The sequence below is a fragment of the Eublepharis macularius genome, chromosome 1 (genome assembly GCF_028583425.1).
Source record: "Eublepharis macularius isolate TG4126 chromosome 1, MPM_Emac_v1.0, whole genome shotgun sequence".
In the NCBI taxonomy this organism is placed as follows: Eukaryota; Metazoa; Chordata; class Lepidosauria; order Squamata; family Eublepharidae; genus Eublepharis; species Eublepharis macularius.
The window spans coordinates 96,672,283-96,699,386 of NC_072790.1; the positions used below are offsets into that span (position 1 = coordinate 96,672,283).

General features: G+C 42.7%; 1 protein-coding gene across 1 annotated transcript in view; it reads right to left on the reverse strand.

Annotated features, from left to right (window-relative positions):
• PDSS2 (decaprenyl diphosphate synthase subunit 2) overlaps positions 1-27,104 on the reverse strand; it is a 155,654-nt gene that overhangs the window by 33,362 nt on the left and 95,188 nt on the right. The window contains exon 4 of the mRNA XM_054981362.1: positions 16,883-16,957. Coding sequence (XP_054837337.1) covers positions 16,883-16,957 — 75 coding nt within the window. The remainder of the gene's footprint in view (positions 1-16,882; positions 16,958-27,104) is intronic.

Sequence of the window (27,104 nt, forward strand, 5' to 3'; positions counted from 1 at the left end):
CCCTTTCTACATTTTACTAGCTAACAGGCATTCATGCTCACACACTCCCCAACCCCACCCCTGAATTCCCAATCTAGAAAACCCAGTGGTTATAATTACTGACATGCCAAGAAAAGTTAAGAAGGTGGCAATGAGTACAATGGGAAAAACACATGGGGCTGTGCTTGTGCAGGCCTACCAAATGGCGAGGTTTCTACAGCTTTTAATTCCACTAAGGGGCACCCATCTCCCAGCCTGCATGCATGGGCATTTCCCACCGAATTGCTAGTGCCCCTTGCCCTCAGTTTCTCCTGAGCCACCAATGTCTCCAAGTGAGTAGTGAAGAGTGTCATTGGGCCAGGACAGAGGCTATGTGTGCCTGCATAAAAGACGTCAATGAACAACAGTTACTAGTAAGTGCAAATCTGTTTTCTTTGTCTGTCTGTGCAGTCCCACACAGGAGATTAACAAGCCACTTACTCTTGGAGAACGGTGTGCTCTTCATTGAAAAAGTAACTGGACTACTGCCCTTCCAACTGTCTGTCCATCACGTTTAAGGTGTAGTACCTGACAAACGCATCCGATGAGGATTATATTGCTGCTCTGCAGAGGTCTTGCAATAGGACTCTCTTCAGCAGTGCTGTAGAAGAGGCTTGTGATCTGGTGGAATGGGTAGGAATCTCAAGGTACATTAGCTGTTTCATAACATGCTTTAATTGTTCATACCACTCATCGTGAAATAGTTTGCGAGCTGGTTTTTTGTCCCTTGTTAGGACCTGCATAACGTATTAACAATTGAGGATTCTTCCTGAATGGCATTGTGTGATCCAAGTAAAACAAGATGGCTCTGCAGACATCTAAAGAGTGCAATGTCCTCTCTGTGTTGTAGGAGATGGAAAGAGCACAGGAAGAACTCTCTCTTGTGACATATGGAATGCAATTATCACCTTGGGGCGAAATTCTAAACTGGGACTACCTTCCTTGGTGGATCTTCAGAAAGGGAGGGTCGGACAGCATAGTGCTGCTATTTCACTTACTCTCCTAACCGATGTGATGGCTATCAGAAATGCCACTTTCATAGATAGGAATCTCAAGTGGCACGTGGCTAAAGGTTTGAAGGGCTGTGACATGAGTTTTGCCAGCACCAATTGTAAGGACTATTGAGGTATGATACTTGGTGTTGCAGGGAACATGTTCTGTAAACCCTTAAGAAAACGTTTGGATGTCTGATGGGAGAAAATTGATCTTCTATCTGAGTGGGTGAAAAGCAGAGAGAGCCTCCAAACAAACCTTAATCGAAGCATTGGAAAAGCCCTCCTACTTCAATGATGGTAGAAATTCTAGTATCTGGGCCAGAGGGCAATCAAAGGGATCCAGATCTCTATTCCTGGCCCACCCAGATAACATGTCCCACTTGAAGGCATATGATTTCCTAGTGCCTTCCTTTCTAGTGTTAAGTATAATCTCGGCTACTCCCTCTATGATCTTGCCTAATGCTGGATCAGCCATGCTGTTAGTTTCAGACTGGGTAAATCATGATGAAGTATTCCTTCTTCACTGAGAAGGTCTGAAACTAAAGGAAGATGGTACAGTGTGCCTTTAGACATGGGCCAGGGTTGATATGGCCAGAAAGGGGTCACTAGTCACTACTATGATATGCAATCTGTCAGTCTGTATTTTGCTCACCATCTTTGCAATCAGAGAGATCAGGAGAAAGCGTAGAAGTGATACCCTATCCAGGTCGGTTGAAATGTGTCCCCCATAGACACCTGTTCTATTCCCCCCTTTGAACAAAATAAGTGCTTTCTAATTTTTCTCTGTGGCAAACAGATCCACTTCTGGGAAACCCCATCTATTGAACACTGATCATATGTAAGGATCTTTTATTGACCACTTGTTGGACGAACTGAGTCTGCTCAGTCTGTCTGCAGCAAGGTTGTTTGAACCTGGAATGTGCACCACCTGTAGGGGTCACTCCTTTTTTGACAGCCCATTCCCATGTAAGAATGGCTTCCATGCACAGTGTTCTGGAGGCTGTGCCACCCTGCTTGTTTACATAGAACATGGCTGTGCTGTCGTCCACAAGAATTTGTATACTCATTCCCCTGAAAATATCTGTGAAGGAGGTAAGTGCATAACGTGCAGCTCTTAACTCAAGAACATTAATATGCAAACATAATTCTCCTTTCGACCGCCTCCTATGTGTCCAAAGATGACTGAAGTGAGAATCTCTAGTCCACCACATAAGTGACTTGTCTACAGACCAAGGTATAGTGTCCTTTTTTTCTAGTGAATTAACGTGCTTCTGATGAACGGACAAGAATCACAGTTGCAGCTTCCTCATGTTTAATCTAGCCATGGGCGTAACTGTTGTAGTGGCTGCCATGAGTCCCAGCAGTGTCTGAATGGCCCGTACTGATTGGAATCTACAATGTGTAAAAAGTCCCATTATGGATTTTATCCTCTGAGCTCTCTCATTTGGTAAGACTGCCCTATTTGAAGTACTGTCCAGGATTGCCCTATGAATTGCATCCTCCTTGAAGGTATCAAGCTGGACTTAGTGAAATTCACCACCAGACCAAGCTTCTGGCATATTCAGGGTCACCATCCTCAGTTTACATATATGTACTGATTTATTTAATTCCTGTAAATCTAATGTAGGTCTCACCCCACCATCTTTTTTCTGTACCAGGAATATCCTTGAATAAAAACCCCATTGAGAAACTGGCAGGGGAACCTCCTGAGTTGCCCCTTTCTGCAATAAGACTGATAGTTCAGACTGCAACTCTGTTGAGAAGCTACTTCTATCAATATTAGGAAAACTCAGAGTTGGAAAACATTTAAATTCAACTTTATAACCAAACTGGATAATACTGATAACTGAAAAATCTGTGGTAATAACTTGCCAGGCTGAGACAAGGCTGGATAGGCTGTCCCCAGCATTACTGCCTCTGTAGGCTCTAGTCAGAATTGTTTTGGTTGGGAGAAATTCTTCCCCAAAGGAATGTCTGATACTGGTCTTGATAATGAGTATTATGATGAGACTGAGGATACAGCTAGGGCTGGGAGTGATAAAATTTGCCCTTGTCAGGCTGCTGTTGTCTGTCTTTGGTTATGTTGCTGTCTGGGAGGGAGGATCCCATAGGATCATGCCTTCTGTTGGTCCTTATGTTTCTGAGATAGATATTCATCAGATTTGCTTGAAAAAAGGGTTTGACCCTTGAAAGGTAGGCCCTCAACTCTATTTTGTGTCTTGATGGGCAATGCGGTTGAATGGAGCCATACATGTCTGTGAAAGACGATGGAACAAGTCAACGCTCTAGTAGATGAATCTACTGTATGTCTTCCTGCATTTATTTGTTGTTTGGACAACTTTAATACCTCTTCTTGGATGACCTTTGATCTTCCAGTAATTGGTCTACAAAAGTGGCCATTCTGTTCCACTGGAAAATTTGATAAGCTCCCATTATCGCTGTATAGTTTGTGATCTTGATGTTAAGAGCTGAGGATGTATATATCTTCCTACCCAAACATCCAGTTTTTTCCCTTCTTTTTCTACAGGGATAGAATGTGGCCCTTGTTTTTTCTTCGACTGCATTTACTCTGTCACAAGAGACGATGGTGAGGGATGTGAGAAGAGGAAAGAACAGATGTCTTCTGTAGTCCTGTAGAGGATCTCAATCTTTTTAGATGTAAGAGGAGCAGAAGCAGGCTTTTCACAGAGATGTCATCATGTCAGCAAAGCCTTCTGTAATGATTTCAAGTAAATGTGTGCATGTATCTTTAAATGCTTGGTGTGATATAGGTGAAGAATGGGGGTGAAAGAGGGATGAGTGAGTGATAGGATTGGTTGATGACTGAGAGTATGGGTGGAGTGAATGCAGTTTTAGACTGAGAGTGGAGAAAGAACATTCAGCCAGGGAAAGAGAGGCTAGCTGTGTGCTGCCTGAGCAGGTTTAAGCATTTCTGTGAAAAATATTCAGCCAGAAGAAAGCAGGCAAGATGTGTGCTGTCTGAGCAGTTTAAGCATTTCTGTGAAAAATATTTAGTCAGGAAAAGAGAGGCTAGCTGTGTGCTGCGTGAGTAACTTTAAGCACGTCTGTGAGAAATATTGAGTCAAAGAGGCTGTGTGTGAAGCCTTAGAAGAGATCTGTGTGAATGAGTTTAAATGAAGTAACTTTAAGAACCAAGAACTACTTTTATGAAACCAATATGCTTCTTGAAAAAAATAAAAGTTTATTTTGTTTTTGTTATATCCCAGAGTAGCTGTCATTGCTATATCCCATCCCTATCCTCAGGGCCACATAGAACCACGAAGGAGCCTGACACTTAGGCACGTTACCAAAGGGAAAATTTAAATAAAATATTTTGGAATATAATATTCCTGGTGGCAGCAATCTACCCAGAGGGTGTAAGGGAAAGATTAAAGGTAAAATCTACCCAAGAGAATGCAAGGGTCATAACACCTTCTATTATGGGAAAGGTGATCGTCGACGGATTTCCTGAATATAAGTGTTGTAAGATCTTGTCTTTTGGTTTTGGCTCAGTAGAAGAAATCTCTATATCCAGAGATTTGGCCATCCATAACATCTGCTCCATATAAAGATGGAAATCATCCATGGGAGAAGCTGATCCACCTTCCATGACAGCTTTGTCTGGAGAGGGGTCAGACGGAACACTAGGGCTTCTGTCAGGTGGACAGTAATCTTGTTCTGACTTGGACAGCTAACACATTATCGAAGATTTAGGCACCTGATATGGGAATCTCTGTCCTTTAGGTTGTAAGAACCCCTCAAAGTTGGAACCAATCAAATCCGCCTTGTATAGGTATCCCATGTCCACACTACAGTGTTGGCAACAAGGGTGATAGGAATGAGAGCAACATGGCTGCTGAGGATCTTGTCCTCTAAGCCAAGAGGAAGGCTGCAGAGGTAATTCTGCAATCTCACCTTCCTCTTCTGAACAGCCTCTTGAAGGTGACCTGGAATATAGTGAAGGTGTTCGCAGTCTGTCTATGATCAGCACCTCTGGGATCTCAATCTCCTTGTCAGAGGTGTACTTAGTGGACTTTCCTTTATGGGAGTGTCAGTGGTTCCATAAATTCAGAGGATAAGTCTTCAGCCAGTTGTAGTTCTGTCAGCATAGAAGACTTCAGAGTCGGTGTCTTGGTTCTGGTAACAGCCGATTCCAAGTGACCCTTCAACTTTGGGCATTGGTGTCAGACTAGTTCTAAAAGACTAGGTGAAGTCGAAGTCAGACCCTCTATCCATGTCTCTGGCATTGGGTGTCACTGCCAGATCTGAGGAGCTTCTTGGCATCGATGCTGTGGGACCCATCAGTGCCAAGAAATGTCTGTCTGTGTTGGTCAGGTTTGGAACCAATGTAGATGCTGGAGTCAGTGCTGGGTGCTCAGTTAACTTGGCAATAATGGAGGATTTTGCAGCTTTGATGTCTGGAGTGTCAGAAGCCAAGATAACTCATTCCCGTAACAGGACCTTGAGCCTTGTGGCTCTCTCACCCTAGCCTTTGGGGTAAAGTTTTGGCAGTGCTTGCATGTTGCTACATTATGTCCTTCCCCAAAGCAGGTAAGATAGACTGAATGACTGTCTATGTGGGTCATTTTAGAAATGCAGAGAGTGCAGTGCTTGAAAAGGGCTTTCTCAGCCATACTCACCGAATTCCACGGTGTAAATGGAAAGAACATTCTTCTGATAGGCCTCCTGAGCAAGATACCATGGAGCTTGCTGTAGACATACTTCTTCAACTGGTGGCGAAGAGGAACTGAGGGTGAAGGGTGCCCTCTCCCAGAAGCACTAGTGATATGGCGGGAAACACTCATGCATGCATACTAGGAGATGGGGACCCCCTAGTGGAATTAAAATCTGTAGAAACCTCACCATTCAGCAGGCCTGCACAAGCACTGTCCCATGTAGGACCGCACAGAAAAATGGACAATGAACAAAATGTTTTCTAAACCACCATTTTAAAAATGGGACTTAAAAGCTATCCAAGTATGGAAACTATACAATTTTTGTCCCACTCTTCCTCTAAGGGAGTTCAGTGTGGCACATGTGTTTCTCCTCACAAAACCCTCTGAGAGACTGACTAGACCAAGTGAGCATCACAGTTGGGCAGAATGTAAACCCAGATTCAAAGATTTAGGTGTCAGGGCTTGCCGCAGCCACCGCTGGGCAGGGCGCTGGGCGGTCTGCTCCTGACTTCAAAGGGGGGGGGGGCAGGAATTCTGCGGGACCCTGCTCTGTGGATGGAGGGGCGGTATACATCACCCAGACTCCCTCTCACTCCACTCGCTGGCCTGCTCAACCTGTGCCACTCACTCCCCTTGGTCTCTGCCACCATCTCCTCCTTCATCCACTCTCCTCCTTGCCTTCACTCTGCTCCACATCACTCCTACTCAAACCCACCACCCCAAAGCTCTTTTCAGCCATCCTTTATAGGATTTCCTTTCCCCGCCTCACCCTTCTTCCAGCCTGGATCTGGGCTGCCCCAAGTAGTTGCAGCTGGGGTAGCTGATCTGGTTCCACTGACTGGCACCAGCTGTGTCATGTTGCCTGGCTGCCAAGCCTCCCTGACTCTGCTGATTGCTGAAGGCAGGTCCAGCTGTGGCCCCTTGGCTGCCTGCCCAGCTCCTCCCCCAGAATGCCTGTGGCAGCTCCACCTGAGGTTGCTTGACTTCTGGCACTTCCTGGGCCTGGCTATTGCCTTCTAGCTGGTGTATAGGCTGGGCTGTGGTTCTGGGCTGTTGGGACTGCTTCTCCTCATCAGGTAAGGGCTCTGCTTGGGCAGCTGCTGGGTCACTATTTCCCCTGCCCTTGCCTTCTCCCTCTACTCTGCCCAGCCCCCTGCCTTCTCCCTGGATGGTGGGGCTAGCTGGCCTTGCCCTGCCCCTTTCAGCCCCCTGGGGCCTTGGACCCTTGCCCCTTTTTCCTGGCATAGGCAGGTTCTGGCTCTGATGGCTGGCTGGGGCAGCAGGGCCGCTGCCTCCCGGCTGTCTCTCACTGTTTCCTCCCAGTAAGGCTGAGGGCTGTGCCTCAGACCCCGGACACAAGGAAATGGGGGATCCCATCTCCTTTGAATTTACTATTGTGGGAATATTACTAAACCTCATCAAAATGAGCTGCATACTTTCTGGAATTCCTGGTTAAAACCCACAGTCCAGTCATGGTTCTTTCCTTAGCTCCTATCATATCTGAAGATAGCTTTAGAAATCACATAAAATACAGTGCTTAGCAGGAAATAAATTTAAATACTGAAAAAATTCAATTTAACATACTGTCTTATTCCAGCTTCACTTATCCCTATGAAATGCAGGCATCTAACATCTCAAACACATCATTTTTTTTAACTACAAAAATGGTGCAAAATAAATACCGTGAATACTTCAAAATGGAATACACAAAGTGCTATAAACTACCTTCTGTCTATAAATTCGTATGTATCACTTTTAATGCAGAATTTATAGCACATTTTAATACCGAGATATTGCAGTTTGTCACATATCACACAGACCACTTAGCATTACAAACTTCAGTTAACTCTACGCCAGAACAATGCATAGACTTTTTAAAACCAGCAATTTGGATCACTAGTTGTTTCAGCAACAAGTGAGATGATTCAACAATCTTTATTTTCCCATCTGGGTAGGAAAGAAGCCAATAAAATTAGGAGTCTTCAACAGCAGCAACACATGTACTCTGAAAGCATCTTGGATGTGATTGATGTTTCACTTAGCAGATGTCTTACTGCTTGTTGAACATGACAGGACATATTTTATTGGTCTATTAATACATGCCTTTGATGTTTGGGATAAAAAGGGTTAGAGTAAATGGGTCCATAAAATACACCCTGGAGTGCCTTAATATTTTATTTTACTCAAATTCTAGCGATACCTATTTTTTAAAATGAAAAGATGGTTGTGTCTTTTCACTGCCTTAAGAAGCTACTGCCTAAAATAAACAGGGAAGAGGATGGACCCGGAAGGGAACAGGGAAGAGGATGGACCCATTCTTTATTGCAATGCTATTTAGGGATATACTTCATTTAAATCCGCCTTCCTTTCGGCTGTCTGTATCCCTTAACATGCATTTTTTTCATCACCTCCAGATTTTCTATGCATGGACAGTGATGTAAGACTTAAGTTCTGAAGCAAACTGTGAAATTGCAACCTAATTAACTAAGAAAGGATTTTTTAACTTTCATTATGAGTTGGACAACAGGATCCTCCACGTGCTAAGTCTAACAGTGATCATTTATACAGCATTTCAGGGTATTTAAAGTGGCAACCCTCATGACAGTTCTGTAAAATCACCTAATAAGTATCATTCCTTTACTGCAGATGGAGTACTGGGACTGAAGGTATGGCTTGCCTAGAGATGTGAAGGCCTGAGGTTGGGGGGACAGAAAAATTCAGACAACGTTCAGGGGTTTCTCTCCCCATTTCCTGCAAAACTGGGAAGTTCATCTCAACTTTTTTAAAAAGTACAATTTTGCATGAAACCCTGAGGATTTTGTGCATCAAAAGAGAAATAGATCCAGAGGAGTTAGCCATGTTAGTCTGTAATTACAAAATAGTAGAGAGTCCAGTAGCACCTTTAAGACTAACCAACCATATTATAGTATAAGCTTTCGAGAACCATACTCATCTGACGAAGAGAACTGTGGTTCTTGAAAGCTTTTGCTACAATAAAGTTGGTTAGTCTTAAAGGTGCTACTGGACTCTTTACTAAAAAGAGAAATAAATGCACATTTTTGCATGATAAACTGATCACAAGGCCCAGATGTTTTTCAGTAACCTTATATTCTTTGAATAAAGGGAGGCTGTCACAGCTACACTGGCATATCAGTGTTAGAAATAAAACTGTAAATTAAATGAACCAGTACTCATCCACCTTGATATGGAACTCAAATGAAAAGTGCATAGCAAGCAGTACAAAAACGACTGTGGAAGTTGAACCTCTACGTCTATTTCTGACTTATGTACTTTTAAATTAGTTTTTAAACAAAACTATACCTAGTTTAATCAATCTAGAACATATATTGTAAGAAATACTTCCAACAGGGCAATATAAGAGAGCTAGCACTTGAATTAAACTTCATTTTGAAAAAAGGATTATTTTGAAAATTTGTACCACAAAGAATTTTATTTTACAGTCTTGCATGGGATCATTTTGCTAAAATATTGGAAATCTATGAATTTGGATTGTATTTTATACACAAAAGGAAAACCTAAGAAATTTAATTACATATATATTACATAAAACTGTTTGGTTGTTTACAGCTACTTATTCACAGTCATAAAAATTGCTCATCAATGATTTTATTACTCTGAGGGGGGAAACACAAGATAATGGTATAGTGACATTTAATGTAGCAGCTACTGTATGCATGTTGTCTTACCTTTCTTCTTCACTTTCATGTGAAGTTTTATTTAAAGTGTTTGTCTTGATAGTTGCTCATCTTTTTGTAACTTTTGCGCCTGTTATCCCACGCCTGCCATCTATGCTGTGTCAAATCATATATATGCAGCATATACATTTATCTTGTTTGTAAAAATGAGCAAAATAAAGACTGAGAGATGGCTTTCTCAAGTACATCTAAGCCACAGAATCCTTGAGCACTAACTACCTCTCAAGTTAGCCAGCCCATTAATGGGAGACATTTTTACAAACACCACAATCTAAACTACGAAATTTGCCCCTATTATGAAACAATAAACAATAAAAAGGGCATACAGAGCAGATTACTCAAGAAAGAGACCCAACCCATATGCAGTTAACCTGTTAAATATATAGAGGACAACAATCCATTATTTATTACTATTAGCTCTCTTTTCTGGCTGTGAAACATGAAAGTTAAGAGATAAATCCAAAAGTCAGTCAATGAATCCATGGAGGATATTTGTAAGTATTAACAAAGCGTATGTTGTTCATCATTATTCTAAAGGCGAGCAACACAGAAATCAGACCTCACAAAACCTTGTATCTGATAGATAATTTTGAGCATAAAAACAAGTACCACCACCACCCCATCATTCATATACTCACACAAAAGAGCAACAGAGATACAGTGCAAGAGAACGACAGACACACAGGAGTCAAAAGATGACATAGTGATAAGAAATCACTCCCTTTTGTCCCTCTGTATTACATGTACACAAAAAGGAAAATCATCACTTTGTGCTCCACTTGTCTTTGTAGGCAAGGAGCCTTGTATCACCAATTGCCAATATTCCCATTTAGTAACAAGCCAGGCGGCAACTGAAACCTCAGCTCAGCCAGTACAAATGCTGCTAAGCCTAGAATGCTCTTCCAGATTCCACTCAGGTAATCTCCCCAGGAGAGACCAGGAGCTGCAGGCCACATCCCTGCAAGATGATGTTCTTGCTATCTGCTGTTGCTGTTCACTCAGAAGTAGATGCAAGCAGACAAATCAGCCAGCATCCTCCCTGGTATCCAGTTAAAATTTCACTCATGCATTCATAAAAACAGTATTTCTTACCTGTAACTGTTGTTCATCTAGGTCTTCCGTGCAGGCACACATGGGACTGCGCACGCGCAAGCCTGCCGACTTTGGAGATTTTTCAAAGCTCAAAACACTAGGGGGCGCCCTCGCCTCTCAGCGCGTATGCACAGCCGTCTTTCCAGCCGAAAACGGCTCCTAACAGGCAAGGCACGCCCGACGTACCCTCAGTCCTTTTTCGCCGCCGCACTACAAGGTAAGTACCAAGAGCGGGGAAGGAGGGAGGGTATGTGTGCCTGCACAGAAGACCTAGATGACCAACAGTTACAGGTAAGAAACACTGTTTTTCATCTGCGGTCTTCCTGTACAGTCCCACATGGGAGATTAAAAAGCTTAAATACCTGGGTGGAGGTGATAAACAGCTGTCACAGGAAGATTGATTGTAGGACTGCAATGCCCACTGTTGTTTCCTTCCTGTCTAGGACGTCCAGGGCGTAGTGTCTGACAAACGTGTCAGCGGAGGCCCATGTAGCTGCTCTACAGATGTCCTGCAGTGGAACGTCTCTCATGAGAGCTGCTGACGTCGCTTGAGATCTGGTGGGATGAGCATGCACCTCCAAAGGACAAGGTAAGTTCATAGACTTGTAACATAACAAAAATAGTTTGAACAACCCAACGAGCTAACGTTTGAGAACTGGCCTTATGACCCTTCTTTGGGCCTGCAAAACATAAAAACAAATTAGAATCTATCCTAAAATCCTTAACCCGGTCTAAATAAAAAAGCAGAGCCCTACGTACATCCAAAGTGTGAAGGGCCCTGTCTGCCTCAGAAGTGTGTTCTTTAAAAAACACTGGTAGTGAAATTTCCTGAGACATATGGAACTTTGACACTACTTTAGGTAAGAAATCTACCTTAGTTCTAAGAACAACCTTTTCCACGTGGATCTTCAGATAAGGGGGCTCAGAGGATAACGCTGCCAGCTCCCCAACCCTCCTAGCCGAAGTAACTGCCACTAGAAACGCTACCTTAAAGGACAGGAAGCGTAGGGGGCATGTGGCCAAGGGTTCGAAAGGTCTAGACATGAGCCTGGTCAAGACCAGTGGCAGAGACCACTGAGGAACCACTGCCCTCACCTGAGGGAATGTTATTCAACCCCTTCAAAATAACATGGACGTATAGTGAGAAAAAACAGTTTTTCTATCCACCGGGGGATGAAAGGCAGAAACAGCTGCCATATAAACCTTAACCGACGAGTTAGACAACCCTGTCTGTTTAAGTTCCCAAAGGAAGTCCAAAACTGTAGAAAGCGGGGAGGCAAACGGATCCAAACCCCGTCCTTGACACCATAGAGAAAACCTATTCCATTTCAGAGTATACGATTGTTGAGTGGACAACCGCCTAGCATTTTCTAGAACATGCATTACTCCTTCAGAGAAACCCCGTTCGGGAGGATCAGCCAAGCCGTCAGTCTGAGTTTGTTCACACTGTGGTGAAACACCCCCTTCCACGATAACAGGTCCGGCTGAGGCGGGAACTGATACCTCCTCACGTGCAGTCTCATGAGCGCATGAAACCAAGGCTGTCTTGGCCAGAATGGGGCCACCAGGATGGCCGTTGTTTTGTCCATTAAAATCTTGCAGATGACTCTGGTTAGGAGGGGGAACGGAGGGAACAGATAGTAGAAGTGGTCGGACCACTTTAGCTGGAAGGCATCCCCAAGAGACTCTAGGCCGACTCCTCCTCTTGAACAATACCGGGGAGTCTTGTGGTTCTCCTCTGAAGCAAAGAGGTCTAAGCCGGGAAAGCCCGAGTCTGAAAAGACAGGATGTAAATACACATCTTGAAGGGACCATTCATGATTCTCACCCTGTAGCCTGCTAAGGCGATCAGCAACCGTGTTGTTCACCCCTGGGATATGGACCGCTAATAGCCATACTGAATGGTCAATTGCCCAATCCCAGATCCTCATAGCTTCAATACATAACCGGGCAGAAGCTGTACCCCCTTGTTTATTTAAATAGAACATGGTGGTAGTGTTATCTGTTAGGATCTGGACCGTCTTATTCTGAACAATATCAGAGAAAGAAACTAAGGCATAGAGAACCGCCCGTAGTTCCAAAAGATTAATGTGTTCAGTACATTCTGAGTCATCCCACATCCCGTGAGCATAAGACCCATTACAATGGGCACCCCATCCCAGAGTGGAGGCATCTGTAGTAATCGACACTTCCGGTTGCCTACATCCAAACCTCACTCCTGCAAACAGGTTAGAATCAACCAACCACCAGTGTAAAGATAGGAACACCTTACGAGGGATACTAAACTTCATGTTTCGAGAATCCCTTTCTGGGCGATATACAGAAACAAACCAGAGTTGAAGAGGGCGCATTTTAAGTCGCGCCAGGGGAATGACAGCAGTTGTTGATGCCATATACCCTAGTAACACTTGAATCAATCTAGCGGGTTGAAATATGCACTGTTTAAACTTTTGCACCAAAAGTTTAATCTTATTGGCTCTGTCCTGGGGCAAGAAACCAGAATCCTGTACGCCATCTATCACCGCCCCTATGAATTGTGTGACCCTAGAGGGAACCAACTTAGACTTTTTTTGATTGACAAACAATCCCAGGCGTAAACAAGTGGACAAAGTGATGGAAATTTGTTTCTCCACATCAGCAGCTGAATGTCCCACTATGAGCCAATCGTCAAGGTATGGGAAAATACAACAACCTTGCAACCTTAGGTAGGCAATGACTACTGCCACACATTTGGTGAAGACCCGAGGGGCAGTGGACAACCCAAAGGGAAGGACTCTGTACTGAAAAATGCGAGTACCGTATGTAAAACGCAGGAATTTCTTATGATCTGGGAAGATAGAAATAAGAAAGTAAGGATCTTTCAAATCTAAAACACCAAACCAATACTGATAAGGTATCAGAGTCAAGACCGTCTGCAAAGTGGTCATCTTAAATTTACGGGTCTGAATAAATGCGTTTAAACCCCGAAGGTCTAAAATAGGTCGGAGACCTCCATCCTTCTTTTCTACCACAAATAGATTGGAATAAAAACCCCTAAGGGAGGAATTATCCGACACTTCTTCAATCGCACCCTTATCCAAAAGGGCCACTAATTCAGATACCACCCCTGGTTGAGTACTCTGGGGGGAGAAAGTAGGCAATTGGAGGCCAGGCCATTGTGAAAACTCAACTTTATAACCATGTTTAACGATTTGTAACACCCAAGAATCATAACCAATACAACACCATTCAGAAAAAAAAGGGAGCTAGCCGGACTCCAAACAGAGGGTCAGGTCCCTGTAATAGCCAGAATTGCTTCTGAGCATGAGCTGGTTCTTTAGCCTGTTGTTGATGGCCTCCCTGTTTATTCCTTTGGCCCAGCCTCCTCCGAGAGAAAGACGTTTGAGGGCTCTGATAACGTCGTTGAGACTGGTAGCCATACCCGTGGTAGGGGTGAAAATGCTGCAAGTGGCCTCTATTAAAGGGCCTACATTGAGATCTGTTGTAAGCCTGGTGTTGAGGCACTAGTCCGTAAGAGCGGGCTGTAAGCCGATCCTTGCGCTTCTTAGATAAATATTCATCGGTCTTATCCGAGAAGAGTGTGTCCTTCAAACGGGAGGTCCTCCACTCTTATTTCTTGTCTCTACAGTCAAAGTGGTCGACCTCAACCAAGCAAATCTACGGATGACAAGTGCAGAAAGTAAGGCTCTCGCCGAAGTATCTGCCATATTTCTGGCCACACTGATCTGATGGCGAGATAAACGAACTGCCTCTTCTTGGATCACCCGAAGGAAAATCCTTTGGTCCTCTTGCAAATGCGGGACAAAGGTAGCTACCTTGTTCCATAACAATAACTGGTAGGCAGCCATCATGGCTGCATAATGGCGAAGGCTGAAGATGTATAAACCTTCCTGCCCATCGAATCTATTTTCCTGCTTTCCTGATCCGACGGAACTGAAAGCGATCCCTGTTTAGGTCTGGTTTGCATATCCTCTGTTACCAGAGATGACGGAGGAGGGTGTAAAGACAAAAACGGGCATAGATCATCTTTGACCCGATATAAGTTCTCCACTCTTTTGTTGGTTGCAGGTGTGGAAGCGGGCTTCAAATTCAGCCCCGTGAGGAGCTCAAGAAAACCCTCAATCATAGGAAATGCAAGTGCTGGGGTCGAACCAGAATAAATGTGCCTCAGAATCTTATCGGTCGAACGTGGTTCCGTAGAAGCCACTTCCAACTCAAGTGCTTTCGCCATTCTCTGGAGAAGCTCATTATAGGCACGAAAATCATCCGTCGGGGACGCTTCCTCCGAAGGTCCAAGAGTCCCATCCGGGGAGTCAGACGGAGGAGAGTCATAAGGTCGGTCAAGGCGGGCACTGTCGTCTTGTTCAGAATCAGAAAGTCTAGGGGTCCTCCTGGAACCCGGGTAGGAATAAGCCCACAGGGAGGGTGATCCCAAACGGTCCCGAAACTCGAGCTCGGAGTAATAGGAATCCTCCCTGTAATGTCGACGCGGTGGAGGAGATCTCAAATGAGAACCAAAATAAGGACTTTCACGATCCTGACGGGAGCCTCTCCTTTCCCTCGAGTGGCCTCTTTCACCTCGAGAGGAGCGGGAGGACCATGACTTCTGAGGGGATGACCTGGATCCCCCCGATGGTGTAGGGGGCTTTTCAAGTACAGGTACCACTTCCTCATTAGGACCCCTCGAACGGGGAGTGCTTCCCTGAGATCGATGGTCATTGGAACCACAGTGTTTCTTCCTCGGTGGTTCGGAGTCCCCTGTAGCCTGATGGTCTGCTGGTCGTTGCGGGGTTATCACGGCTTCCAAGGCCTGTTTGTCGCGTTTAGAAGAATGATGCTTCTTCTTCTTCTTTTTACTTAGGTCGGAGCCCGAAGCTACCTGAGAACTGGCCGGATTCGAAGACTCTGGAATACCGGGCTCGCTGCGGTGGTTCCGTTGGTCTGAACTCTTTCCGCTTCAAGGAGTCCTCGGTTCTGATGTCCTCGGAGTCAAGGAACCTTCATGACTCAAGTGAGAGCGTACGGTAGGTGGTTCCGAAGGGGCCTTAGGTCTGGGTTCCGACGGCGTTGGATCCGACACTGAAGCCATCAGTTTCGAAGCTGCAAACCGACGCAGACGGCGGCAGTCAGGTGTTCTTCTTTGGGTCCGACGGATTTGTCGGTTTAGATGAACCCAATGTTGAAGGTTTGGGCGGAACCGATCAGTAGCTGCCATGGCACGCTGCCATAAGGAGGCCTGAAGCTGACCTGCGCGCTAGGCTCTGGCTTTTGGGGTGAACGTACGGCAGTGTCTACAAGCTTGTGTATTATGGGTCTCCCCCAAGCAATATAGACAATTAGAATGCCCATCAGACTTTGTCATCTTGCGATCGCAAGACACGCACTTCTTAAACAAAGCTTTTTCCGACATTCTTACAGTTTAGCTGAATAACGCTGGATAACGGACGAGCTAGAACCTCTCAAGTCGGCGGCAAAAGAGGAACTGAGGGTACGTCAGGTGCGCCCCACCTCTTAGGAGCTGTTTTCGGCGGGAAAGATGGCCGCGCATGCGTGCTGAGAGGCGAGGGCGCCCCCTAGTGTTTTGAGCTTTCAAAAATCTCCGAAGTTGGCAGGCCTGCGTGTGCGCAGTCCCATGGGGAACTGCACAGGAAGACCGCAGATGAACACAAGTTCCCATAACTCAAGTTCATACATGCGTTCATAACACAAGTTCCCAGTACACATGACTCCAAAGCTCACTGAGCCAACATAACCCAGCCCAGAGGTCAACTAGTCAACAACCAGCAACCAATATTCTGTCTCCCCCAATCCAGAGGTATGTTTTTTCCTTTCTAAATTCCTTATGGCCTTTGATCTCCCAGTTGTTTGGCAATATGCTATTATGATCTTGGTAACATTGCTTAGACGAAGCACAAAGCAAAAGCCAAGCTTGACCTACGATAATTCAAGAACATGGCTGCCACGAAAAAAAGTTTAACTTGCTTGTGCAAAGTTGTTCAGCTGGAAGCACACGTGGTATAGCTTTGGTTGCACTGTACAATGTCAGGTAGGTAGGGAAACTGAACATCTGGATTCACTTCCGCATAAAACAATACTTACAAATACAAAATCTGCATCTCAGGAGGAAATGCAGCATGGCACATTCTCTCTTCCTCCCCCTGCAACTAGTTCGGTATAGGTAGGAACATTTTGTGAGGCTGAGCATTCCCTGACACATCATCTGAAACGTAACAGCCTAGCAGCTGCAACATCACATTGAGTTTCTACTTACTAGTTTTAGCTTAGTCTCTTCTCTCCAGTACCTATTTTTGTCTAAAGTGTGCCCGTGTGGGAAAGGTTATTTCAGTACATAACCTGAGTAATATTTGTGATTCCAAGGACTTACCTTTGCTAAGTTAGAATTTTCATAATATATCCCTTGCACTAATTCACCAATGGCACTTGACATGATCTCTACTACCTGAAAGAAAGAACAAAAGTTTTAAGCATGATTACTGATAACAGATTTACCAGAATGCTCTAATTTGAAAGAGTACACAAGAACGCTTTTCCAGATAAAGAATATTCTGTTTACTGGAGCCACAAGCATTTTACTCTTACTTCCTACCAAACTTCTAATGTAATATAAACATAAACAAAATGTTTGTTTTATTAAAAGTACAAAACAAACCACCACATATGCAAATATTACAATATCCCCTCCCTATGAATTACTAAGAATCCAAATTTTTAAGTCTACAGTCCATATCTAGTTAATCTTTGCACTCATTTTAATTCACCGAGTATATATGGAAACTATGTTTAGGTGTCTGCCCTGATGGTCAACACAGTACCACATGCACTGAAATGTCCACCACCATGAAACTGCTCAAATCATATTTAGCTAGCTATTATACTTTAGGATTCTCTAATGTTCACATTAAAAAACACTGAACCTGATCCAAAATGTAAAAGCGAACAGTGTCACTGCACCTACATTAAGAAACCAGAGCTCTGCACATGAACTCCTTTAACTGGAAAAATATAAAGAGATTTACTGCAATTCATTCAATGCAGGGATATCAAATAGACACACCTTAAGGCTGTCTTTCTAGTTGCTCATAGGTTTATTTCTTCAATGATTAATTTCCTATGTATATGGTGCTGTATCCAATTCCCACTATCTCCGACCTAAAATTTAGCCCTTTTGTTATTGAATTAAAGGATTTTGTTTCAGTTTTATCATTCTTGTAACTGAAGACAGTACCTCTGACGATAAAGCCCCAAAAAGCAACACGCATAAACCTCTCATTTCTTATTATTTGCAAACAGATCTCCAGCCACATTATATTTTGACTCTTGCAAGGACACCCCATATTTATAAACAAACTTTTGCATGTAGAATCATTTTGGTGATATCTATGAATTAATTTATAAGACCTATTTAAAAATAGCTTCATTTTGGAAAGGGAAAATTGTCTTGCCCTTTCAGTAACCAGATACTTAAGGAAATATTGTAGTAATATGAGCTGCAGAGAACTGAAAGGACAATGATTCTACAGTGTTAGCCCAGATGTGTTGAGTTATTTAAGTGGGGAACAGAGAAAATGAGGGGCTTTTGGGGGAGAAGGTATCAGATAAGCCCTATGCCTAAATCCAAAAAGATTGTGTATCATCAATAGTCTATAAAAGCCTGAAACCAAATGCTCAGTGTCAGATTATATTACAGTTTATACAAGCAACATCTCAAGATTCTTCTGATGGCTGGGACATATAATACAGATCAATCACTCACTAAAAAATATTATGGTTTGCGAAACAGTTGGAGTCCAGACACAGAGTGGTAATACGAAGAAGAGAGTTTACAAAGACACTGAGTCCTACCTCTAAATGTCAAAGTGATAGTATGAGCTTTAACAATGCTTCTAGCTGTGGATAGTACCACTCCCCCCACCCTTCTCTGAAACTCTAGACAGAACTTGACTGAGTGAAAGATTCTTTACTTTAATCAACACAAGGAAATGAAAGTTTTACTAATTTCAAGAAAATACATTTTAGAAGAATCTAAGTGTCTTTCCTGTAGCTCCATCATGTCTTCACTAATCACAGGAGGAGAGGCTCTCTCTAAAATGCTGAAGACAGCATCACATGAAATTCATATGCAAGATTCATACTCAATGGAAGACCCACGTCCAGCATACTAAATGCCATTTGTTGAAATAATCATATTTTGCATGAGTGGTAAAAACATTTCACATTCTCAGCCATCCTTACAACAGCTCTGTGTTTCATCTCTCTTATGTGTAAGTGCGGTCAAGTTGCAGCCGACTTACAATGACCCTGATACCACCCTAGAAAGCTTATTATTTCAACATGCGAAGTAAAAGACTGAAAGACAGTGGCTGCTTTCAAATATCACCTGTTCCTTGCGCTGTGTACTTTCCTCCCCTTTCCTACACTTTCTTCACTTTTTGCATAAACTGTAAACAAGGATTCCTTGATTGAAACAAACAAACTCTGGTCTCTTCCACCTGCCCCCATGGCAAGAACATGACTTAGTGGGGCATAGGGATGCTGTTAGTGGCTTCTCTAAGCTGCAAAATCCTCCAAGGTCATATTATTTAACCAGGTTTAAGGGATTCAGGATGAAATCTTCCCAACACCTCCTGCACATTTACTACTTCTGTCCCTTTCAACCATGTTTCACTAGTATGTAAAATAATTCACTGGCTTGTTAAAATAAAAAAATCATGCATCCTCCTAAAGTTAGAACATTCATCTGTCGTTTGCTATCAAACATCCTCCTTTCCTGAATGCTCCATGAGGAGAAAGCAATCTTCAAAGAATGACAAGAATATGGAAAGGCAGTGAACCCTGTGATGCCTTGCCATGGGTAACATGGTACCCATTTGCTCCCCCCCCCACTGTCTTGCTTGCTGCCTCCTTCCATTCTTCTTCCTTATCCTTTTTCAAGTTCACTTCATCTGTCTTTTTTCCCTGTTCATACTCTTTTTCTATTCTTGCCTTTCTAGACTTTCACATTCCTTTCTTCCCCTTTCTCTGCCATTTTCTCTTGAGTCTCTCCTTCACAAACTATGCCACATCAATTCTCCATCCAGATTTGAGAAAAGTCCGGCGGTAACATTTCCCCACAGTGAACGTTTCATTTAACTGAAACTTTATTTGAAAAATGTGTATGGGCAAATCCAAATTTAAGATCAAATATATTTATGCCCCTGGAGAAAGAGAAATACCGAACCTCCCTCCATATCATTCATTTATGGGTGACACCCCCTACTGTTTCCCAATTAATCATCCCTTTAACCTACCAGGTAACAAGACTATGCCAATCATGTTAACATGGTATCTGTAAGAGGCTACCAACCACTGGTGTAAAGTGGATTATTTTAGCCTCCAAGGAACCCCTGCTAATTGCACAGCAATTGAGGAAACATTCTTTGGTGGGAATAATTTGTGTAGGTCATAGGCAAGTAATTGTGGTCTTCATGATTGCTCTGTATGCATCTTAGAGCCTACCCAATATGTTCCCGCTGTTGAATAATTTCAAGGATCATCAGAAATGGCGGGCAAGCAGTTTTTCAGGGACACTTGTCTGCCATTACTGACCTTGTCATTGAGGAACTCCTGCTAAGCTTTTGGCAAACCTATACAATCTTTCTCCATGACCAGAGCAAACAATGAGTTAACAGTATGCTCAGCAACATTAGCAGGAGAAACATGGTTTCCCCCACTCCCTCTTGCTTTCCTTTTTTGCTTTTCATGGCATGTCACATAGCCTGTCTCCTTTCCTTTTTACGCATCCTTTTTACGCACCCACCTACATACCTTCTGCTATTCCTCCCTGTGGCAGCCTCTGTGCCCTGCCACCCATATTTTATCTGTTACTCTCTACCATTTTTAACTTCATCTTTTCCCTTTTTATCTTTTTTGTTCCTCTTCCTTCTTTCCCTCCTGCCTTTTGCTTTTTTAAAAGTGTCTCTCTCTCCCCCTGCCCACTGTCACCAACTGAGACTTCAAATCCTCAGGCAATGCTGGTTGCAGGCTGCTTAGCAACCCCCAATGGCCACCAGTATCTCACAATGTAGTCTCGTGAGATCTCAGTACTACATTTTTCTTAAAGAAGCAGACATTGTTTCTATGATTTGGGATTTTTTTAAACCCTCCCCCATGCATATTTTTATATTCCATAGTTTTCTGAAAACTGAGGCTTCTCCAGGCTTATAGAGAAATTCCCCTATTTGTCCACGGCACCATTTTGTGGATTTTTTGAACCACACTTTGTGGACCTGTTCAGAATTAAATATAATAGCATTGGCATGTGAGGAAAGACATCTTAAACCTGAAGGGAAAAAAATCTGTTCAACAACATTTAAACCAAACGCGGTTTTTTACCCAACATCACTAAGACTCAGGCTGCATAAATGGCTACCGTTGGTATTATGTCTCAGTTGGGGTCATCTAGGTGACCCAATTAAATCCTTTCCACTATTTTCTTTATCATAAAAAAAGATATCTACCTTCCTGGAAAAGGATGCAACATCAAGGAATGAATGAGACTAACCAAAGCACAATCAATCATTCATAACCAAAGTATTAAACTGTTTTAGAGGCTCCATTCATATACTTCTCAACTGAAGCAAAGCCACCTGCCATTGTTTATTAAGAAGGATTTTTATTCCAGTCTTCTTTCAATTTCTAACACATTTTATTCCTAAATTACTCTGCCAAATTATGACTTTATTTTCCTTTCCTCAGGTAACTGTGAATTTATTAATGGGTAATTACAGTGCATTTTTCTGTAGTGCAGAGATGGGCAATTTGGGGACTGTGTGCTATGTACTCCCCACCCCAACTGCAGCCCACTGCTTCTCTTAGAACTCTGAACATACACCTACAACAGTCCAATTAAGGATGGCTATATCAGATGTTTCTCCCACCCCCATTTTTCTAAGTATCATTAGACCCAAGGATAAGACAGATCACATTTACTTATAGCATATCGATATGAAAATACAATTTTAGTTATATATCATTTATTTTACCAATACTACTTTTTCCTGAATCTCACTTCTCCTTTTTTACTATTTGTTTTGCTCACAAGTAAGCAGCTGATCTTCACAATGATATTTTGTCTGGCATGATTCATTAAACCTTCTTGGAAGCGCAGAACTCGATACGTACCATTACCATATTGATAATGAAACTTAAGGCAGTAATGTATGAGAGATTCAGTAATAATGTTGTAAGTGAATTATAAGATTAGTATTAAACTGCTGAAATAAATACTGTGTTATGTTTAAAGATCTTCCAGGAAGCTTCATCTACCTAAAGGTCCCCCCCCCCAACCACCATGGCTTCTTCTCATAGCTGTGCAAGCTCTCTTCTAAGTCACTGACGTGATTTTTATATAAAGTTTTCTACTAGAAGTTTCATTGGGGAAAGTCTGTAGGGTAAACAGCAGCGTTGGGTGCACATACATAATGGTGCTAAATACCATTAACATTCCTTTCAGGAAACAACAAATGAGTAGAAACCCTTCAAGCTAACTACTCATCTATTTAATAATTCAAGGAAAGTAAGAACCTCTCTTTGGGCAACAATGACTGCATCTTGATGTTCATTTACTAAGTCACAAAATGCTTGCCTGAGGAAGCTTAACCACTCTTTTATAAAGCGTCTTGCAAGTTGACTACAATTTTTCCATTTCTAAGCTTAACTGATGGTCTCCAGAGTCTTCAGAATGATTTCTAACTGCAGAATGTGCATCCCCCCCCCACCGCAGTTCTTTTGGAATATAGAATTGGGTAGGGGGTATCATGGACATTTCTAACTTTCCAAGTACCCACTCCTCTAAAATCATTAACATGTCAAAGTTTCAGTAATTTAACAGCCAGATCGTTTAACCAAAAAAAAAAAGGTCTTTTATTGGTAAAGCACAAAGAGGCAACTCAGAAAGGAAAATAAGATGGAAAAGTACTTCTATACTATAGTTCACACTGATGTTAGTTTTGTGGAACACCTACTCAAAAGGTTCCTAAGGTAAGAAATTGCATACTCATATCTCATGAGAAATCACAAATGGGAATTCCTTAGGATAAGAGAAGCCAACTTTCATCCTGTTGTTCAAATCAATTGGCAAAAGTCTCTCACTTAAAGCAACACAGTCTGGAAGTACAATTTTCATTTGGAACCCTTAAAGAATCAGGTTTGGAAAGCTGGATGAATTAAGATCCAGAAAATAAACAAACAGGATTTGAATTTGGCCTTCAAAGGGTCTTAGTTCATTATTAAGGCAGGTGAGATTAGAAAAGGAGATAGACGACTGTTCTGAAATGCCAGTGCTTAAAATAGTACCACTTACTGAAAAAAACTGTCATTTAGGAATGAAGTTCAATCAGGTCTCCAGTGTGGGACAGTTCTCAGGGCAATTTTGTTCTTTTCTTTATTATGGTTCTTTAAGCCCTATTTTATTTTATAGATGGCTTGTCAGTGCTTGACAGGCAGTAGAATACCATACCACTTCTTCACGTGGACCAAAAATCATCCCATATTTCCAATGGATGAAAACCAGAAAGGAGCAGAACATTTCCTCCCCACAACTGGTTTAGCCAATATTAGCAAGAGACAGGCTCTGCTAAGCTTGGGGCTTCAGCTACTGAAGAAGAATGAAGCTGGCTCTTGAAAAAGCTATATGGAAATATCCTGAATGCTATTTTGTCTGGGTTTGCCTAGGGCAGAGCTGTTTATGGCGCCAGTCTTCAGAGAGACTGGCGCTGCAGAGACAAGAGCTTCCTCCAAAAACTGATGCCCTCAAAATCTCTCCCTATAAGTGGCTGCCTGCTTCTCCCAGCTCCACACAACTCTAGCCTAAGCAAGCCTAGAAAATACAAAGATGCTCTGTTGGGCCTGCTGATTAAACTTCTTTCTCTACCCCTGTATTGAGGGACTACACACAGTTGGATTCAGATTAAATTAGATTCCCCTAATTCCTCAGGAACAGTGTTTTGTGGAGATCAGCGGACTGCATTGAGAGATGGGAGGCATTATGATGTAATGATTGGTAACTTATTACAATGATTTCAAAGTAGAAATATGTGACTTGAACAAGCTGACAGATAATCTTTTGTTACCCCATGTGCCCCCTTTCATGTGTTTCCTTAGACACGTGTTTACTCTAACATCGGTTTGGGACACTCACCCAGAACCACAACCAATTTGGGGGAATTAAGCTCAGTGTCAGCGGGAAACCTCTTTCTGCTTTCACAGACTGGCTAGCTTGTAAAACTGACACACTTGCCAATTAGGGGGAGCAAAACATATGGCTCACTTGGACAGTGAGCAGGCAAGCCCAAAGTGCCTCTAACAGACTACCAGTAACCACAAAACAACCAGGCCTTTTCCAAAGCAAGGTTTAGAATTTACTGAGGGAAACAGAGGAGTACCGGAATTAAAAAGTTATTCAAGCATAAGAACAGTGCAACTATTGTGTTCAGAGGGACAAGCATATGGAGAGTTACATGAAAGGAGAGAAAGAAGAAAATCAAGCCTCCGACTGAGAGGGAACTCTGCACTTGGGAATGGCCACAAAGGGGGGGGGAGGGTTAAAGATGGGAGAAAGATTTTTCAGATTGAACAAAGGAGTTAACTATCCTTAGCCTGCTGAGCAGTGTATACTTTCTGCTTTGATGGCCCAAAGGTTGAGAGAGGAGGACTGTAGTCAGGACTTCTGAAGGTCTGAAGGGAAAGGATGGCTAGTCCCAGAGGAGAAGAATGGAGTGAGCAGCCTGAGAGCCAGCAGAGGGGATTAGCTTGCTCACCTGTGGCTAGCTGAACAACAATAGTTATAGGAGCCAGCATAAAAGAATATCAAATAAATAATTGTAAAGTCCAGGAATTCAAGGTGAACCATTTCCTGAATTTGAATGAGCTAGGAAGGTTTCCCAGAAAGGTAAGAAAAACGTGATTGTCTCGGCAGAGTGGACAAAAAGGCTGGCCAGATGCAAAAGGGCTGCCAGGGTGGAGGCTGTGCCCGCGTCTGTAAAAGTTTGACAAGAGACAGGAAGGGTCACTACAAGTAATCAAGCCCATCTGGGTGCTTGACAGTAATCAGATGTTGTGCGCAGAAGACTTGTCCTTGTAGATGAGATTACATTGATAGGTCTAGGTGGGTGCAAGCCCATGTGGCAATGGGTAGGCATGCAAATTTCCCATCAGTGAATCCTGTCAGTCTCCTGTCCAGAGTTATGGCCACTCATTAGCATAGCCTAAGGAGAACCTTGGCACCTTCTCCAAAGTATGACACTGCTAGCTCTTGAAATGGCTGCCACAATGAATCTAGCAAAGATGGAGTCAGCAGACAGAACACATCTGGGAAGGGGGCCCCAGATCCCTGGTAACACTTTGCAGCAGCTATCCAGCTAAAGAGAGTAAATAGACCACAGGATAAATTGAAACTAAACTGAAGCAAAACCATCCCACTTCCATTTGTCTCTCATTTCCAGGATAGTAGCGAAATACAAACAAAGGATTACCTACCAGTGACGGAAACACTTAAATAAGTTTAGAAAATTAGAGAAACTTAAAAACTTAAATTATGTGTTTGTAGAAAATTCTTTCACCTGGTCATGGTTGGATGTTGAGAAGGGGGTACAAAATTCTGTGTGCACCAACTTATGAGTTAAACTAAATGACTATTAGCCCTGAGTTGCCAGAGCTAACAGCTAACATTGTCTTCAAGCATTTAACTGACCTGCTAATGTGACCCAGAAAACTAAATGTAGGTCATAAAGCCATCAAAAGTCTGATAAGCCTCCTGTTTTCACTGTTTGCCTTTCCGTGGCAAAAGAAGCAGGACTGTCTAGCAGAGGGCAGGAAATACCACAATGCTACTTTGGGTCACAAGTTATACCGGCCTGACCTACATCGGTAAGTGTGATTCAGATATATTGTCATTTAGTAACTAATACTCTCTCTAGCACTACATAAAAAGATTGTTAAATTAACAAATTGATATATTAAGCCAACATCAGTAGTACTGTAGGGGTTCAACAATGACAAAGACTTTTCAAGCTTTATTCTGTCAGTTTCAGTCAATACAAAACAGGAGCATGCAATGAATTTATCTAATTACAGTTCCCCTTCCTTAAAGCTCGACTCCAAAATCTATTTCTAAAATTTCTTTCATTCTGAAACAGGAAATACATTACAGATATTTCTGTCACTTTTTATAGACGGTGATCAAGGACATATTAATGTTTCATATTAGCTCTTCAAGAAGATTTTTCAGCAAACTAGGCTCATGTACATTTGCTGTAGAAAAAACAAACACATACAAATTTATTACTTTTTTCCTGTGTAAGAAAGCAACATTAAAAACCATTAAGCAGAAAGCTCTCCAGGGAAGATTTAGCTTCTCCGAATGTGCTGAAGTTGTGGGAAATTTATTCAAAGCGAGTATTTCAGTATTCAAAGCAATTTCAATTGAAGGTTTTTACAAATGATTACTAATCCATACCACTTACCCTGGCTTAACTAATATTACATAAACCTTTTAGAAAAAATTGAAGCAATATGTCATTGGTTGCCTTATATATTTACTTTAGTCTGTGTTTAATAAATAATTATTTTTACTTTGATAGTGATCCACATTTTTATCTGACTGATGCATTACGGAATGGATAATACTCAAGATCTGAATGAACTGTTTGGGCAGCATATGTGTGGCCTCTTTTAGCTGAAGAGCATCAATCTTTGGATATTTTGGGTTGTTTAGCAGAGAAGACTTGAGAACAGCAATACATGCATACATACATTACACATTCACACATCCAAATCAGAGTTGGTGTCATGGATAGGGCCGAAGCACAATGTGTAACCTTATGTGCTCTCTTCCAAGCCTAAAAGCTAAGGTATCTTGTGAGGATAAAATTGAAAGAGGAGAAATTAGGGTTGCACTTAGCTGTAACTGTTGTTCGTCGAGTATCTTCTGTGCAGGTACACATTGGGACTGCGCGCATGCAGGCCAGCCACTAAGAGATTTTTCTAGCTTAAAATCTGTTTGCACAGAAGACCCTTGATGAACAACAGTGACAGGTGAGTTTGTGAAGAGCATGCTTGCAAGAATGGAGCTGGATTAGTGTCACTTTTGGCCTTGACACCCTCCTAGTGGTATGGCATTAAGCTGGCAGATAGGGCCTTTGACCAGAAGGTTGATGGTCGGTTTACCTTCTGGGATGAAGCCAGGAAGTTCGAGGACCTTGGTGGTTGTGATTGGGAAGAGGCAAAGGAGCCAAGAGACTATGTGGTCTCGTGATCTTTCTCCAAAACTGCAATATGCCTTCAAAGGAAAAAAATCTTCATTCTTGCTCCTTTTATACTGAAGAAGAGCTGTTGAATGCAACCAGGTGCGATGCCTGATAAAAACAGCAGAAGCCAAGGCTCTGGCTGAGCAATCTGCTTCATGTTTTCCCCCTGTCACTTGTTGTTTGGCTAATTTAGTACCCTCCCTCTGAAGAACCCGCACAAGGGCTCTGCTATTTATCAGGGAGAACTCACATGTAAATGGAGAGCCTCTCCCAGAGAATGTAAAATGTAGGAGCTCCTGATGG